We start from the raw sequence: 14,096 nt of genomic DNA on the forward strand, positions 1-14,096 counted from the left end.
TCTTCTACAAAGCAACTGTTGAGAAAGTGAGTAGACTGGGTTAGGTGGGGAAGGCCCCTTGGAGGAGGCTGAGCTGAGGATGAGCCTGCTAGACACAGGAAAAGGAAGAGCAGAGGCCCTGAGCTTACTTTGTTGGAGAAATGCACAGAAGGGTAGTGCTGTTGAAATTGGGAAAAAGTGGGGGCTGGGAGTGTGGTTCAAGTGGTTTTTGCAAGGACCTGATTCAAGCCCTAGTGTCACCAAAAACACAATGAACAAAAATCAAGAAAACTTACAGCATTAGTATAATAGTAAATATATAATAAATCATAGTAAATGTATAGTTGAACTTTCAAATGTGTATTTTTTGTTTTGAAGCACTGCTGGAAAAAAGTTTCAAATTGTGAGTTACAACAAATAGAAAATTGCATATAAGGTAAATGCATTAATAAGCAACAAACATGTAATGTAGCCCCCAAGAAATACTGCAGGCAATTCCAAAGCTTCCTAAATGCTCCACTGTTACCCTCATTCTTTCCTTTCCCCATGGTCGTAAATGCTAATTGAAGTATCATTTGAGAGTTATACTTTATTAGCAGACTTTTAAAGTACAGAAAGGAGAACTAGTATCGTCAAACACCAGTTGACTAAGAATTTATACTTTTTTTTGGTTACAAAAGCTAATTTATGAGTTAATTATTTGGAATATACATTTTTTTCCTCAATGATAAACCTATTTTAAATGTTGAATAGACTCTAAAACTATCCTATCAGAAGCCAAATTAATCAGTTTAAGTATTGGGTTGCGCTCTGGATTTTGTGATGGGTGGTAGATTGGTTATAGAACTTTGTAAATAAACATTGAATCCTTAGACTCTACCTTGCATGACTCTCCTGCATTCTAGTGCAGTCATTACAATCATGCAGTTTGAGAGCTGGAAGGAATCTCAGAGACAAGTGGAGATAACGGCTGAAGACACAGGAGAGCCAGCAAGTTGCTATTGGTGGTGGCCCGGGTTTTGTGGGTTCTGGGCCTGTTCACTCCTTTACTTTTTCCAGTTCTTTGCCAATTCTGTCCTCTTAGCAAACTTTTTGTTTTTATCTTTTCAAATGAACTCTTGGTAGAACTTCATAATTTATAATGGATGAAAGTATAACTGGCGCCAGACCTGGTGGTACATGCCTGCAATGCTGGGCACTCGGAGGCTTAGGCAGAGGGTCATGAGTTCCAGGCCAGCCTGCGCTACATAGGAAGTCCCTGTCTCAAAAAACTCCACAAAACTAACCTGGGTAAAACTGCAAATACACTGGAGATGTGGATGAAAGGACAAGAAAGGCTTGCCACGGCTCTGCTAGGGGAATGTTGGTACTCCAAGAGTGACAGGGAGAAAAAACACCGCCCTTTGTGTTATTGGAGTCACTCAGTCCTGCCAGACTCCAATTGTGCCCCATCTGAAACGACTGGGTAACCTAACCTTCCAGTCAGAATGCCATCCTAACTAGCTCATTCACAGCACTGTGTGTGCAGCCAGCACTGCATTGAACCCTACGTGAAATAAAAATGTTGGTAGTGCTGGAGTATTTCAGGGCATTTATAAACTTCTTGCTTATGAGTCGGAAACTTCTTAGCTTGTTAAGTTTTGAATATACTCCTTTTTCCTAGATGAATTTTAGGTTGGGGTTTTGAGAAGCTTAATGCTTTTTCAGTAGGTTATTTTTGCCATCAGAAAGCATAAATTAATTTTGAAGACTTGGGTGCTGTGGCTTGGATGATGTATGTGGTTTGAGTGTGTTCCCAGGGTTCAAGTGTTAGACATTTGGTTCTCAGTGTAGTGCTGTTAAGAGGTGGTGGGACCTTTAAGAGGTACATTGAGTCATTGCGCTTAGAAAAAGTTAGAGTAGTTCTTGGGACCCTGGATAGTTCTTGCTAGAGTTGTTTAAAAAAAAAAACCAAAAAACAAAAAACCAGCAATCAAAAATGGCCTCTCTTTAATTTGTCAGGCGTCCTTATCTCACTGTGATCTGTCTCTTGACCTCACCAGAAGCAGCTGCATGCTGTTTGGATCATCTGCCTCTAAAATTGTGAGCCAGATCAGCCTCTTTTCTTTATAAAGTATCCAGCTTTGTTGTCATAGCACTGGAAAATGACCAATTCAAGGGAAGAATTACACATTCTGCCTTTGAGAAGTAAAGATTAATAATTTGGTTTTGTTAGAGTCAGGTAAGTATAATGGAAATTCATATGGAAACCCTGTAGTCCTTTACTAAAGTAAAATATTATGGTTGCTAGTGTACATTTAAAATGAAAATATTTTAGATAAAATATTTTGGTGAGGTGTCCTGTTTGTTTATTATTAGTGGCTAATTTTGACTTTTTCAAACAGAAGACAGGAAAAGCCTGTGAAAGTAATTTGATTACTTTTGAGGGAGTCATGATTTCATATACTATACAAAAGAAGACTTGATTACTTAAGCTGTAGAGATTCTGTCAATCTTATCCTCTATAATAAGACTTGCTGTTTGATTCTAGATGACAAAGACATTTAACCTTGTATAATTCTGATACCGTGTGGTATAGGTTAGACTTGAGCACACACTGTGCTTAACCGCACAGTAAAGTTCCCTGGTCCATTAACAGATGCATTAGAGATAAGCTGCAAGTGTTTAGTTTCTAACCTGATGTGGTGTCACCACCACCAAAATCCAACAGCGTAAATTGCTGAAGCAGTTTTCTGTTTTATAAAAATTTGTTTTTTTTTTTTTTTCTACATAAGCTTTCTTTTTTGAGGTATAGCCCTGGGCATCAAATAAGGACCTCACACATGCTAGACAAATGGTCTGCCACTGAGCTGCATCTCCAGTTCTACCTACTCATTTCTTTTTTTTTTTTATTTTATTGTTCATATGTGCATACAAGGCTTGGGTCATTTCTCCCCCTTGCCCCCACCCCCTCCCTTACCACCCACTCCGCCCGCTCCCTCTCCCCCCAACCCCCTCAATACCCAGCACAAACTATTATTTCTAATTTTGTTGAAGAGAGAGTATAAGCCCTAATAGGAAGGAACAAGGGTTTTTGCTGGTTGAGATAAGGATAGCTATACAGGGAGTTGACTCACATTAATTTCCTGTGCATGTGTGTTACCTTCTAGGTTAATTCTTCTTGATCTAACCTTTTCTCTAGTTCCTGCTCCCCTTTTCCTATTGGCCTCAGTTGCTTTTAAGGTGTCTGCTATAGTTTCTCTGCGTTAAGGGCAACGAATGCTAGCTAATTTTTTCTACCTACTCATTTCTTAAAAAGCTATTTTAGGTTTTAAGGTTTTGTGAACCCGTCTTTTTTATTTGCTTATTTTTGTTTCTTTACTATTTTAACAAATTTTCACATGTGTAAAATAAATTGTTTTAAGTTTTATGGCACATTCTTAGTATAAAATACAGTAGTGTTCTAGAAAACTTAAAAATAGAGATTAACCATTTAAAAATTGTTTATACAGAATCTGCCTTTCTTCAAAATATACTTTTCAATACTTGAGCTTAGCTATGATTTTTCAGTTTCTGACAAATACTTTTTTCCTGTTAACTGCCAAACTCTGCAGAGACAGTAACCCAGCAGCATCCACACACAGAGGGTTTAGCTGCCCTTGTCAGAGGGTATGGGTTCACTGCCTAAAACCCCTCGGCAGGGCGGGCTTCGCATGTGGGCAGGGTGACGTGGCTAGGTCTTTCCTTACTTCAGTGAGGACGTTCATGTTTATAGTTTGAACTGTCACCAGGTGCAGACATTGATGGACACTTTAAATGAAAAGTACATTTTAAAAGCTGTTACAAAGCTGGTTTTCTGTTTTGGAGTAGCATTTTATATAAAGGAAATTATTTTGTAGTAAAACTAGATAGCAGAAAAAGTGAAGAGTACAGATTATTTTGTAGTAAAAGTAAGGTAATGAAAAAAGGGAAGCAAAGAGAAGACAGGTCAGTAATAATTACAGGTAAAATGTCAAAAATTACAACTTTTGCCTGCAAGGAAATGAACGTTTAGGATGCGTTTGCTTGATAAGGGTCTTGCCTGTTTGCCATAGATTGTCTGGATGATATGCAAGAGAGTACCCCTCAGACATGAGCCAGAGCGCCGCCTGAAGGAGCCTTTGTGCAACAAGTCTTAGTAATCAGTAGTCTCTCTCTCTCTCTCTCGCTCCCATCCCCCCTTTCTTCCCCTACCCCCGCAGATGTTATTTTTGCTACATTTGCTATTTTAACCTGTCAGTTAAAAAATAATTACTATGTCAGTATGGCTGGCAGCTCATATAGGAAAAATATGCTGTCTCTTAATCAAAGGTGATTACAGTTTTTTCCTGTCTATAAATGTGCTTGTTGTGTAATGAGAATGCATTAGTCTCAGCCCAGTGTACGAAATAAAAGACAGCAAGAAGCTGCACCATTGTTACCACTCAAGGCGTGTCTAATGAATCGTGTTTCCATGTTCTCTTGGTCACGCCGGAGAGTGCCCTCAGCCAGGGCTAAGCCTCCTGTAAAATGCTCTTTAAGATTATTGTAGCAAGAACAGAAGTGCTGGTTGAGTGGGGGTGGGGAAAGAATGCCAAGGAGACAGCTGCATTTCAAACAGTCACAGCTGCAAAGATTACTCAGTGTAGTAGCAGTGACGGACAACTGTTTGAGCTTTAGTGTAAAAGGCAATTTGGGGACTTTGTCAGAATTTCAGTAGCAAGCTGGTGTGTGTGCGTGCGGTGTGTGTTTTGAATCAGATTGTGTCTCATCAGTGGAAGAACAATTTTTAATTTTTATTATTCAATTGTGGCAGCATTGAAACCAATAATTGAGTCAGCTTGATTGAAATCATTGTCCTAGAGGAGTTTATAAAATGATTATTTGTAGTATTGATGGATTTCAATGTGTAAATGCTCTAAATCACATGTATGATTTAGTAATGTTGTAATTTCTGAGCATGTAGCTTTTTTTTTAACACATGTGGAGCTGTTTAATAGTTAATATCAATAGCAGCCCTCTTTAAAAAATACTTTAAACATGAAGAAAACTTGTGAAGTACAAAACAGGTAAAGAACACAATAACCATTCAAAAACCAAAGATGACAGTTTGGGTGGCTGCCCTCCCACCTTGGGTGATGGCCTTGTTTGTTCATATGTACTTTTCAGCATGTCACTTACGAGCATATTAATGGTTTCAAAAGATTATGCTAATAATTTTAACGAAGGGGCAAATATGGTTTTTAGAAGTCAATAGCAGTCATTGTGGAAGATTTCCTTTTCAATGTGTAGCTTTTAAAGTGACATTGAAGTTTGTTTTCTGTAGCAACTGCCTTTTGAAGGTCGTGTGCAAATTTAGTTTTATGATCTTCAGTTGAAAGTTTACTGGGTTTACGAGGAGTCCTGTGATTCATTGAAATGCTAACTTGGGTCATGTCTCAGCTGCTCCAATGCTGTCATTGAGATTCTGGTTATCCTGCAACTGGCTGGCAGAGAACCCACACTGTTAAGGATTCCTTAGTAAGACAAGTACTGTTAAAATGTCCCATCACTCCTGTTCGTGTTTGCTGATTATTAGTAATGTTTCAAATACGAATATCAAATAATCATTTAAAGTGGTAAATAGGTCAAAACAAGTGGAGCATTTTTAAATAGGCCTCCTACTCCTAATTTAATTTTCCCCAACCTTATTTGATTGATAAGTTGACATTGGGAAAGTTAAAATCCACTTCCAATATAGATTTGTTCAGTGATTCCAAATGTTTACACCCATGAGCAAGTCAAGAAATCAGAGTATTAATTGGGTTGAATTTGCTATAAGTAATAGTTATTAATGAGCTCAGACACAGGTTTTACAAAGAAATCAATGACAGCATAACTGTGATCAATCTGTAGCATTATATGTAATTGGATTTTATGGGTATAATGTTATATTTTGGAATTGATGTAGCATGCTACTTTGTTACTCAAATTTTTAAGTCAATTTCAGATGTATCAAAAGTTCTCTAGATTTTTAAGTATTATTTTGATTTGATGCATTCTGTAAAAGTAAATTAATAAATGATTTTTATTATAATGTCTGCTTATTGTAGTTCTTAGGCAATAGATATAATAATTGGAAATTTTATTTTTTAGACTACATTCTTACATATTGAAGATAGAAGTTGAAAACAAGGCAGCAGGCAAACTATAAACCCTGTTTTAGGGCCGTTTTATCTTTAGCAGGTTGTCACTGAAATTATTTGCGTAAGTCCCCTTGCTTCATGTGCCTTGCTTTAAACTATTTGTGTTTCTGGAGTTTGGAGTAAAATTTGATTTTAGTTTGCATGGCTAGATAAGGAGTGCCATCCCTGAAAGTGCATATTCCCCCCTGCCACCCCCTCTCATATATTTGCAGTGGCCAGTGTGGTTGCTGAACTCGGTTTCTGGATAATAGATTTCATTAGTTTTGATGCCTGAGGTAAAAAAGCAGTAGGTGGGAGTAAAAAGTGTTTTTGATGTCTAGACGTTCATTTCAGCTCTTTCTGCAATACGATACATTGAAAGGAAACCATGTACCATAGCTCAGAGGAAATAAAGTAATTCTGCTTTTAAACTGTGTAAGGCAAGCTGACCTGATTCCAACAGTAAGAACTTGAATTTCTTCAAGGTTTCACAATCTTTATCCTCCCGCCTGCCCTTTTCTCTTCTTCCTCTCCCCACTTTTTCCCCTTCAAGTAAAGTATATCAGTTGTGCTTGTGGATTTAGAGGGATATCTTTTCAAGATTTCCAATGGGAAATGCAAAATCATGGAAGTATTTGCTGCCTTGATATTTTGCCATATTTACCCCTCCCCTCATCCCTGAACTTTTTATGTGGTTTTCTTATAAAGAAGCTTGTTAATGCTGTAAGGAGTGATGTTTTTTTGCAAAGTTGAATGGAGTTACATTGTAAAATGTGAGGATCTTGAAAAATTATTTGGACACTAAGCAACAATTATTGCTATTTAAAATTTTCTGTTATAAAACACTGTCTTCTGCCAGAACATTTATGTATACTTTTGTAGTTTAAATACTTGATTGTGAGGATTACTATTTTTAAAAAGATTGAATAACAGCAATTTAAACATTCTGAGAATAGCTTTTACAATCAGTGTCGAAAGAGTTCTTCTCTGTTAAACAGGGAGCTGTGTAGTACTTAGTTTCATTTTTCATTCTTAATCTGGCTGTAATAGACAGTAATAGTAGGGGATGTTTTAATTTAGGAATTCTTTGTTTTGGTTGGCTCCCGCCACTCATTTATTGCGCATATATATTAGGTCTCTTGTTTTTTTCTTCTGAGACTAACAAAGTTTAAAAAAAATCTTCCATAAGTAAATTTATAAGTGTAGTCTGTGGAATAATCTTACACTTTATATTCTTATAGAATGAATATCTAAGTTGAAAACTTGAAATCTAGACTTTAAAAAACATATTCTAGAAGATTGTAGGTTTCATAGAGTCAAGTACCTTCAGGCTTCTTGGAGAATTTTTGACTGTTGGTCTCAGTTCAATTTGAAGGAGAAAGAGTTAAGTGGTAAGTACCCCTTACCTTATTCAAGGAAACTTAGACTAAATCCTATGTTTTCTCTGCTCATACCCCCCAAAATACTACTCCCACAAAGATGTCAATATCAAGTATATGAACTGTTGAGTGAAGTTTTACTGGGGCTGTGGGTATCTCAGATTAATTAATTAATCTAAAATGTAGTGGTTTTGTTGGACTGAATCATGGAGTTCCATAAATGGATTGTAGAAGCGATTTCAGTTCTGTTTAGTCTATGAGGAAGTTGCTTACAATTATTTAGAAAACATTTAGGTCCAAAGTTTGAAACTGAATGGGAGTTTAATTTTGGCACTGAAGATTGCCTTTCTAGCTAGTGCTAAGAACAGAAGGGACAAGCAGGTGGGTTTCCTTGTCCTGACCTTGGAGAAATGCAGTACAGTGCAGTGCAAAGAGCAATAGAGGAGTTAGAGTCTGAAGATTTGAATTTGGATTCCATCTGTACTACTAATCCTTTTAACTATATGTGCTATAGGAGATTTAGATTGAAACTAACCCAAACTAAATCTGAAAGGTAGGTGTATATAATATCAGGTCAACTCAACATATGTTTATGAATATCTGAAAAGTTTATAATCACTTCAGCTTGGAAAGTGCCCCTTCCTCATGATGAATTCAAATAATGGAATAATTAATATTTTAATTTCAAGTGGATATGAAATAATTTCATTCTTTTAGGCTGCTGACTATAGCTAAGTTTGATGGCAAGATTCTTAAGTATTTAAAACATTTCTTTTATAATATGAAGATTAAGATAAACGTTTTGTATGGGTCAGAGTTCTTAGTTGCAAACTAAGAAAAGGAGTTGATTAAAACAATATTGGGTGTTCACAGAACTGTTTTCCACTTTTAGAATTAGCACTGCTGAATTGGTTTGATAGAAAACTTATGCTTTCCATCACCACTGAGTAACAGGTGCTGTAGCATCTCTGCTCCATAGCAGCAGAAACTGGACCTCGCAGCCTCTGTTTCTAATACTGACAGAAACTCTCTGTTCATTCTCTTGGATCCCTGAATGCAGAGTCAAAGGGATAGGCTTTAGGGTATGTATCCTGGGCCACACTTTAGAGAGGATGGGAGAGATGGAATCAGTACTTTTAGCTTCTGTTGGGGATGATAGTATTTGACGCCAATCAGAACTTACAGCCATATCGGCAAGTAGGCATTTCCCAGTAGCGAAGAATCTGATACTGGCTAAAGTAAATGCCAGATGTCCTTTATTTTGTCTCATACTGTTATGGTATGCAATCTCCTCACTTTCCCATGTATGTATAGTGGTTGGTCCAAATTTTGGCACATAGAGTAAGTATATGACAATTCTAGTTCTTCTTTGTCTGTATGCTCACCAGTACTTAGTAATGTCGTGTTTCTCTTTTAAGCCATTGCCATAGTTGATATCTCATTGTCATTGTAATTTACATCTCTGTTATGACTAAGGCTGTCTTGAGCATCTGTTCATGGTGCTTGTTTGCCATTCACATAGCTTCTTTGGTGGGATATCTCTTCAGATCTTTTGTTCACTTTAAAAATTGCTTCTTTAGTGTCAAATTTTAAAATTCTTTTTTTTTTAAAATAGCCTATTCTGAATATAAATCTTTGTCATGTGATTTGCAGTTATTTAACTCTATCTGTGGGACTTCCTCATCTAAGGTCTTCAATGTGATGAATCTCTAGTAGTTTTTCTTTTATGTATTATGCCCTTGGTGCCATATCTAAGAACGCTTTGCCTAACCTAAGCTCCAAAAATACTATATGGTTGGAGGGCTTCCTTCCTTCCAGAAAGAAGGGGGTATATTTGCCACTGTTTCTACATGACAGTCTACATCTGGGAATCAGGTATTATAAAGCCCTCCAGCAGTTTTTCTTTGACTGTGTTGTCTGATTTTTCTAGTTCTTTTCCTTTTTCAGCTTGTCTATTTCTATACAAACATCCTACAGGCATTTTGATTCTGATGAAGTTAACTCCATTGACTTGGGAGGAGTTGACAGCCACACTGGGGTTTGAACTCAGGACCTCACACTTGCTAGGCAGGTGCTCTACCACTTGAGCAATCCCCCCCACCCCCGCCCTTTTTGCTTTAGTCATTTTTTGTATGGGGCTCACTTTTGCCTAGGGACATTCTGAGACTGCATCTTCCTATGTCAGCATCTACATAGCTGATATTACAGAAGTGTACATCATGCGTGGCCCCAAATACTGATTTTTTTCCAGTCTATGATAAATTTATTTAGAAATTTATTTGTGTGTCTTTGATTTCTTTCATCAGTACTATAGATTCTAGCATGTAGATCTTAACATATATTTTATAAGATTTTTGTGCTATTGTAATTGGTACTTTCAAATAATTTCAACGTCTATGTAGCATATAACTGTATTTCAACATATGAGGAAACATGCATATAGTACATTCATTCCATTATATAGAAGTGATTTGTCTGTATATTGCTTTGTGCCTTTCGAGCTTGTATTTTGTGGTTTAGCTTAAATACTGTTAGTTCTAGAGAGTTTTTGTGGATTCTTTAGGATTTCTTAATGGACAGTTGTACTGTGTGAAATAAAGGCAGGTTTATTTCTTGGCCTCCAGTCCCTGAGTCCCTGTGTCTTGTTCATTTCCTTTTTTTTTTTGCTTTGTTGTGCTGGATGAAATCTCAAGTATGCTGTGGAGCTAGAGTAGTGAGAACATACATCTTTACCTTTCAGTATTTAACCATTAAGTATGATGTTAGTTACCAGTTTTTGGTAATTGCTATTTTAAGTTTTTTTTTCCCCAGGAAAAAATCCAGTTTAAGACATGTTAAAATAGTTGAAACAGGATAAAAACCAGAATATTTTAAAACTGTGTTGACCATGCAGTAATTGGGTGTAGTTGCCCTTGTCTCTGCATGTCCAAACTTGTTTAGTGGTCTACCTTGCCTCACTAAATGGCTGTAACACCTTAGTGCTTCAGTTAACAGAGTGTTGAGGATGAAATAAAGTGTCTGGTTGTTGTCTGAGAATTTTCTTTTGTTATTCTCTGCTCTGATCAAGGTAGCACCAACAGTAAAACTTGAAAAATGATAAACACGAGGAAGTAGTTAGATGCAAATATGAGATAGTCTGTAAGAAACTAACCTGCCCTTTTCACCAAGTCAATGTCACGTTTAAAAACAAATGGATGGACTGGTCCAGATAAAAGGAGACTTTAGAGACAAGTAGCAGGCTTTGTTTAGAGTCTTACTTGCTTAACATTGAAGTATTTAGGAGTGGGACTTGATTAAACTACAGCCATGTGCAAAATAGTAACAAGTGGTCCCACGAGGTATAATAGAGGTGAAATTTTTCTATTGCCTCTTGCCGGCGTGGCCCTCATGCTGTGGTAGGGCAATGCCCCACGCATGAATTGCTGGTGTAGACACGCCTCATAGAAGGATGGTGTGTGCAGTCAAGCACTGGACACAGTACTCGAGCATGAGCATGGATGACTGTGGTGCTGGTTTATGTATTTACCTTGCAGGATGAATATCTCTTGTTGAAATGCTAGAGACCAGTAGTGTGTCCGATTTCACAGTTCCTTGAATTTGGGTATATTGGATAGATTTTGCCATTTGAGTCTCTCTAATTAGAAGTCTGAAACACTCCAAAACCTGCAAACCTGAGCATTGAAAATTTTGGATTTTGGAGCATTCTGGATTCCAGTTAGGAATGCTTATCCCGTAGTATGCTTTTTATTGTCATTTTAGAGTGTACTCCTACTTACATAAAAAAAAAACATTTATTGTAAAATGATACTGTGTTTACCTTTTCTCTTGATTGCATTGAGGGGCCACATGGAGTGATTGACCTGTACCATTTATGTTTGTGTAAGCACATTCTGTGTTTACACAATGACAAAATTCCCCTAAGGATGTAATCCTTGGAAAGTGTCCACTCATTAAGTGACACAAGACGTAAATCAGGAAAAAAAATGAAAGAAAATCAGCAAAATAAAGAAAAGCAGGGTGGTTGAAGCGGATGAAACACATGTTGAGAATTTTGGTTAGGGACTTATTGGGGCTTGTTAATTTATTTTGAAGTATATTTGAAGGTTTTAATTATAGAAAGTTTTGAGAAATGTGCTGAGTTGGGGTCACCAACTCGGGGCACATTTTTCACAAATGCTGTGTCACCAGCACTTAGGAAAACACTGATAGTAGTCATCGAGTTGAAGAGTGATGCACAAGAATTGGACTGGGAAGACTGATCTAGTTTTAGGAGTTTTTAATTTATCTTGGTGCTTGTATCTGTTTCACATATGTACAATAGGATAGGCACATCTCAGCCTAAAGCAGCTCTATTGAAGTCATAACTGACAAGAATAATGCTGTAGTTTACCTTCCCGTCCTGCTTAGTGATTTATAAAATTCATCTGAAAATTGGTAGTGCCTTAGGGTCAGTAAAGCACATTAAGAAAAAAGAAAACTCACTTGAGACGAGATGTTCCTTTTCTTGTGATGTTAATTCTCTTTTTAATCCAGGGATTCTTGATATCTGAGTGCTTTGTTTGGATCAGTCTCAGTTGCTAGTGGGAATTTTTATTTGCTGCACTTTATTTCCACTTCTCTAGTCCTAAATAGCACAAAGTGTTTTTGAAAAGGTTGATCTGGGAAGCTTTGGTAAATCAGTACTAGCCACATAGACTGGAAAATAAAAATTGTTATTTCACATACCAAGAAAAAAGTATTGGTCCAGTGTTATAATTTAAAAGCTCTTCAAAGGCATGAATATAAATACACCTGTTCAAATGCTGATTTCAGAATGTGGGATGGATATTTTGGTACGGTAAAAGCATTAAAAATATATTGTGAGTTTGAGTGTATTTTAATTCTCTCAAATTTTCTATGGTAAGTATTTTTGTCAAGGTAGCAAGTAAAGGGGTGAAGAATTTTTTTCTGGGGTGGGAGGGAGGGTGAGAAGCAATGTTTCCATTCTTCCAACTTTTTACTATCTTAAATTGAACCAATACAATTTAAAAGGAAATGATCTTTTCTTGGGCATCTTTTATCTATTTGTATATTCATGAAAAGAAAAAAGATAGGAATGCACGGGGCATTGTGGGTCTTTTGATTGTCTTGGTGGTAGAGTTACTTGTGGCTCAATGTAATAACAGATTTCAAAGGCAAATACTATGTATTCTCAAATGACAAACTGATAAAATTCTGAAGTCAGGAAGTAAGATTTAACTTCCCAACAGTTACCCTTAATATCATGCCTTTAAAATCCTGTCCAGATATGACCTTTGAAGCATTTAAAGATGTATGTGGTTCATATACTTCTGGAAATGATTTTTTCTTCATTTTCCCTTTGAAAATACATATCACAACCTTGGTATTAATTTGTGGCATTCTTATTATCTTTAAGTAGAACTTTCTCAAAATTAAATCTTTCTGACACTATTTGGTAGGCAAATTAATTTGAGAATTTTAAAATGATTTTAAACTTTGAAGAAGCTGGTTGGAAAAACCATTTCAGGAGGAGGGTTGCATCATATTTCATAGTTCAAAGACCTTAAAAAATTCCCACATTATTTTCTTTTGTGCCTAAGTATTTCATAACTTTTGAAAAGTTTGTAATTTCCTCTCACTGTTTCAATGTGAGATTGAGATTAAATCATTTAACTTAAGTCATTAACTTTGCTTTAGAAAAATGTTTAAAAGTTTATTTTTATTTGGATGTCCTTTTTACTGGTTCTTTTTTTTTTCTTTTTTCTTTTTCTTTTTTTTTTTCAGTTGTGGAAGAAGGACTGTGGGAAAATGGCCTTTCCTATGAATGTAGGACGCTGCTCTTCAAAGCGATCCACAATCTGTTAGAAAGGTAAGCAAAGGAACGGTGTGCAGTGGTGTTGGATCCTCAAGTGTATTGCTAGTGCTAAGAGGTTATTTGTATGTGCAGTTATTTTTATCAGTAGTAGAACAATTAAGTTTCTTTTTATGTTGATATAACCTCAGACTTTGAAAGTTTCAGGCATAGTATACAGAACTCCCCTGTCCCTGTCCCTTGCCTTACATTTGTTTCTTGCTTTGTGTTTTTAAACTTATTCCCCGAACCATTTGCAGACTTAAGATTAGTGGGTTTTTTTATACTTTAGTGTTTAGGTATATATTTCCTAAGGATAAGGCTTGTCCTCTCATGTAAATACAGTCTCATTATGAAAATGGTAACATTCAACATTGATAGAGTAGCGATGTTAGTTCTGCGGTCCTTCAGACTTACTGGAAATAAGACATTATTTAGCTTTCATATCTGTAAATCCGAAGAAAGTTCCTTGGTCTTTATTTTTATTTATTGAGATTGACATTTTTTGATGAGTTCAGGCCCTATCCTGGTTCCTTTAAGATAGGTTTCTCAGATTAAAATTACTTTTTTTAGTAGGAATGCTCAGTGTGTCATGACAGGTGGCACAAGATGTCATTGTCACTGTTAACGATGTTACCATTTTTAATCAAATGAATAAGGTGATGTTCTATCAGATTCTTCACTCTAAGTTAGTATTTTGTTAACTATGATTTTTGCTAATTCGGT

The 14,096-nt window shown here is 36.4% G+C and overlaps 1 protein-coding gene across 3 annotated transcripts in view; it reads left to right on the forward strand.

Annotated features, from left to right (window-relative positions):
• Nucleotides 1-14,096, forward strand: part of Med13l (mediator complex subunit 13L) — a 285,007-nt gene that overhangs the window by 127,044 nt on the left and 143,867 nt on the right. For 2 of the 3 annotated variants that reach the window (XM_020184581.2, XM_020184582.2), the window contains exon 3: nucleotides 13,304-13,388. The exons of the other annotated variant lie outside the window; for it this stretch is intronic. In XM_020184581.2, coding sequence (XP_020040170.2) covers nucleotides 13,304-13,388 — 85 coding nt within the window. The remainder of the gene's footprint in view (nucleotides 1-13,303; nucleotides 13,389-14,096) is intronic. 3 annotated transcript variants of the gene reach the window in all.

The sequence above is a fragment of the Castor canadensis genome, chromosome 18 (assembly GCF_047511655.1).
Source record: "Castor canadensis chromosome 18, mCasCan1.hap1v2, whole genome shotgun sequence".
Lineage (NCBI taxonomy): Eukaryota > Metazoa > Chordata > Mammalia > Rodentia > Castoridae > Castor > Castor canadensis.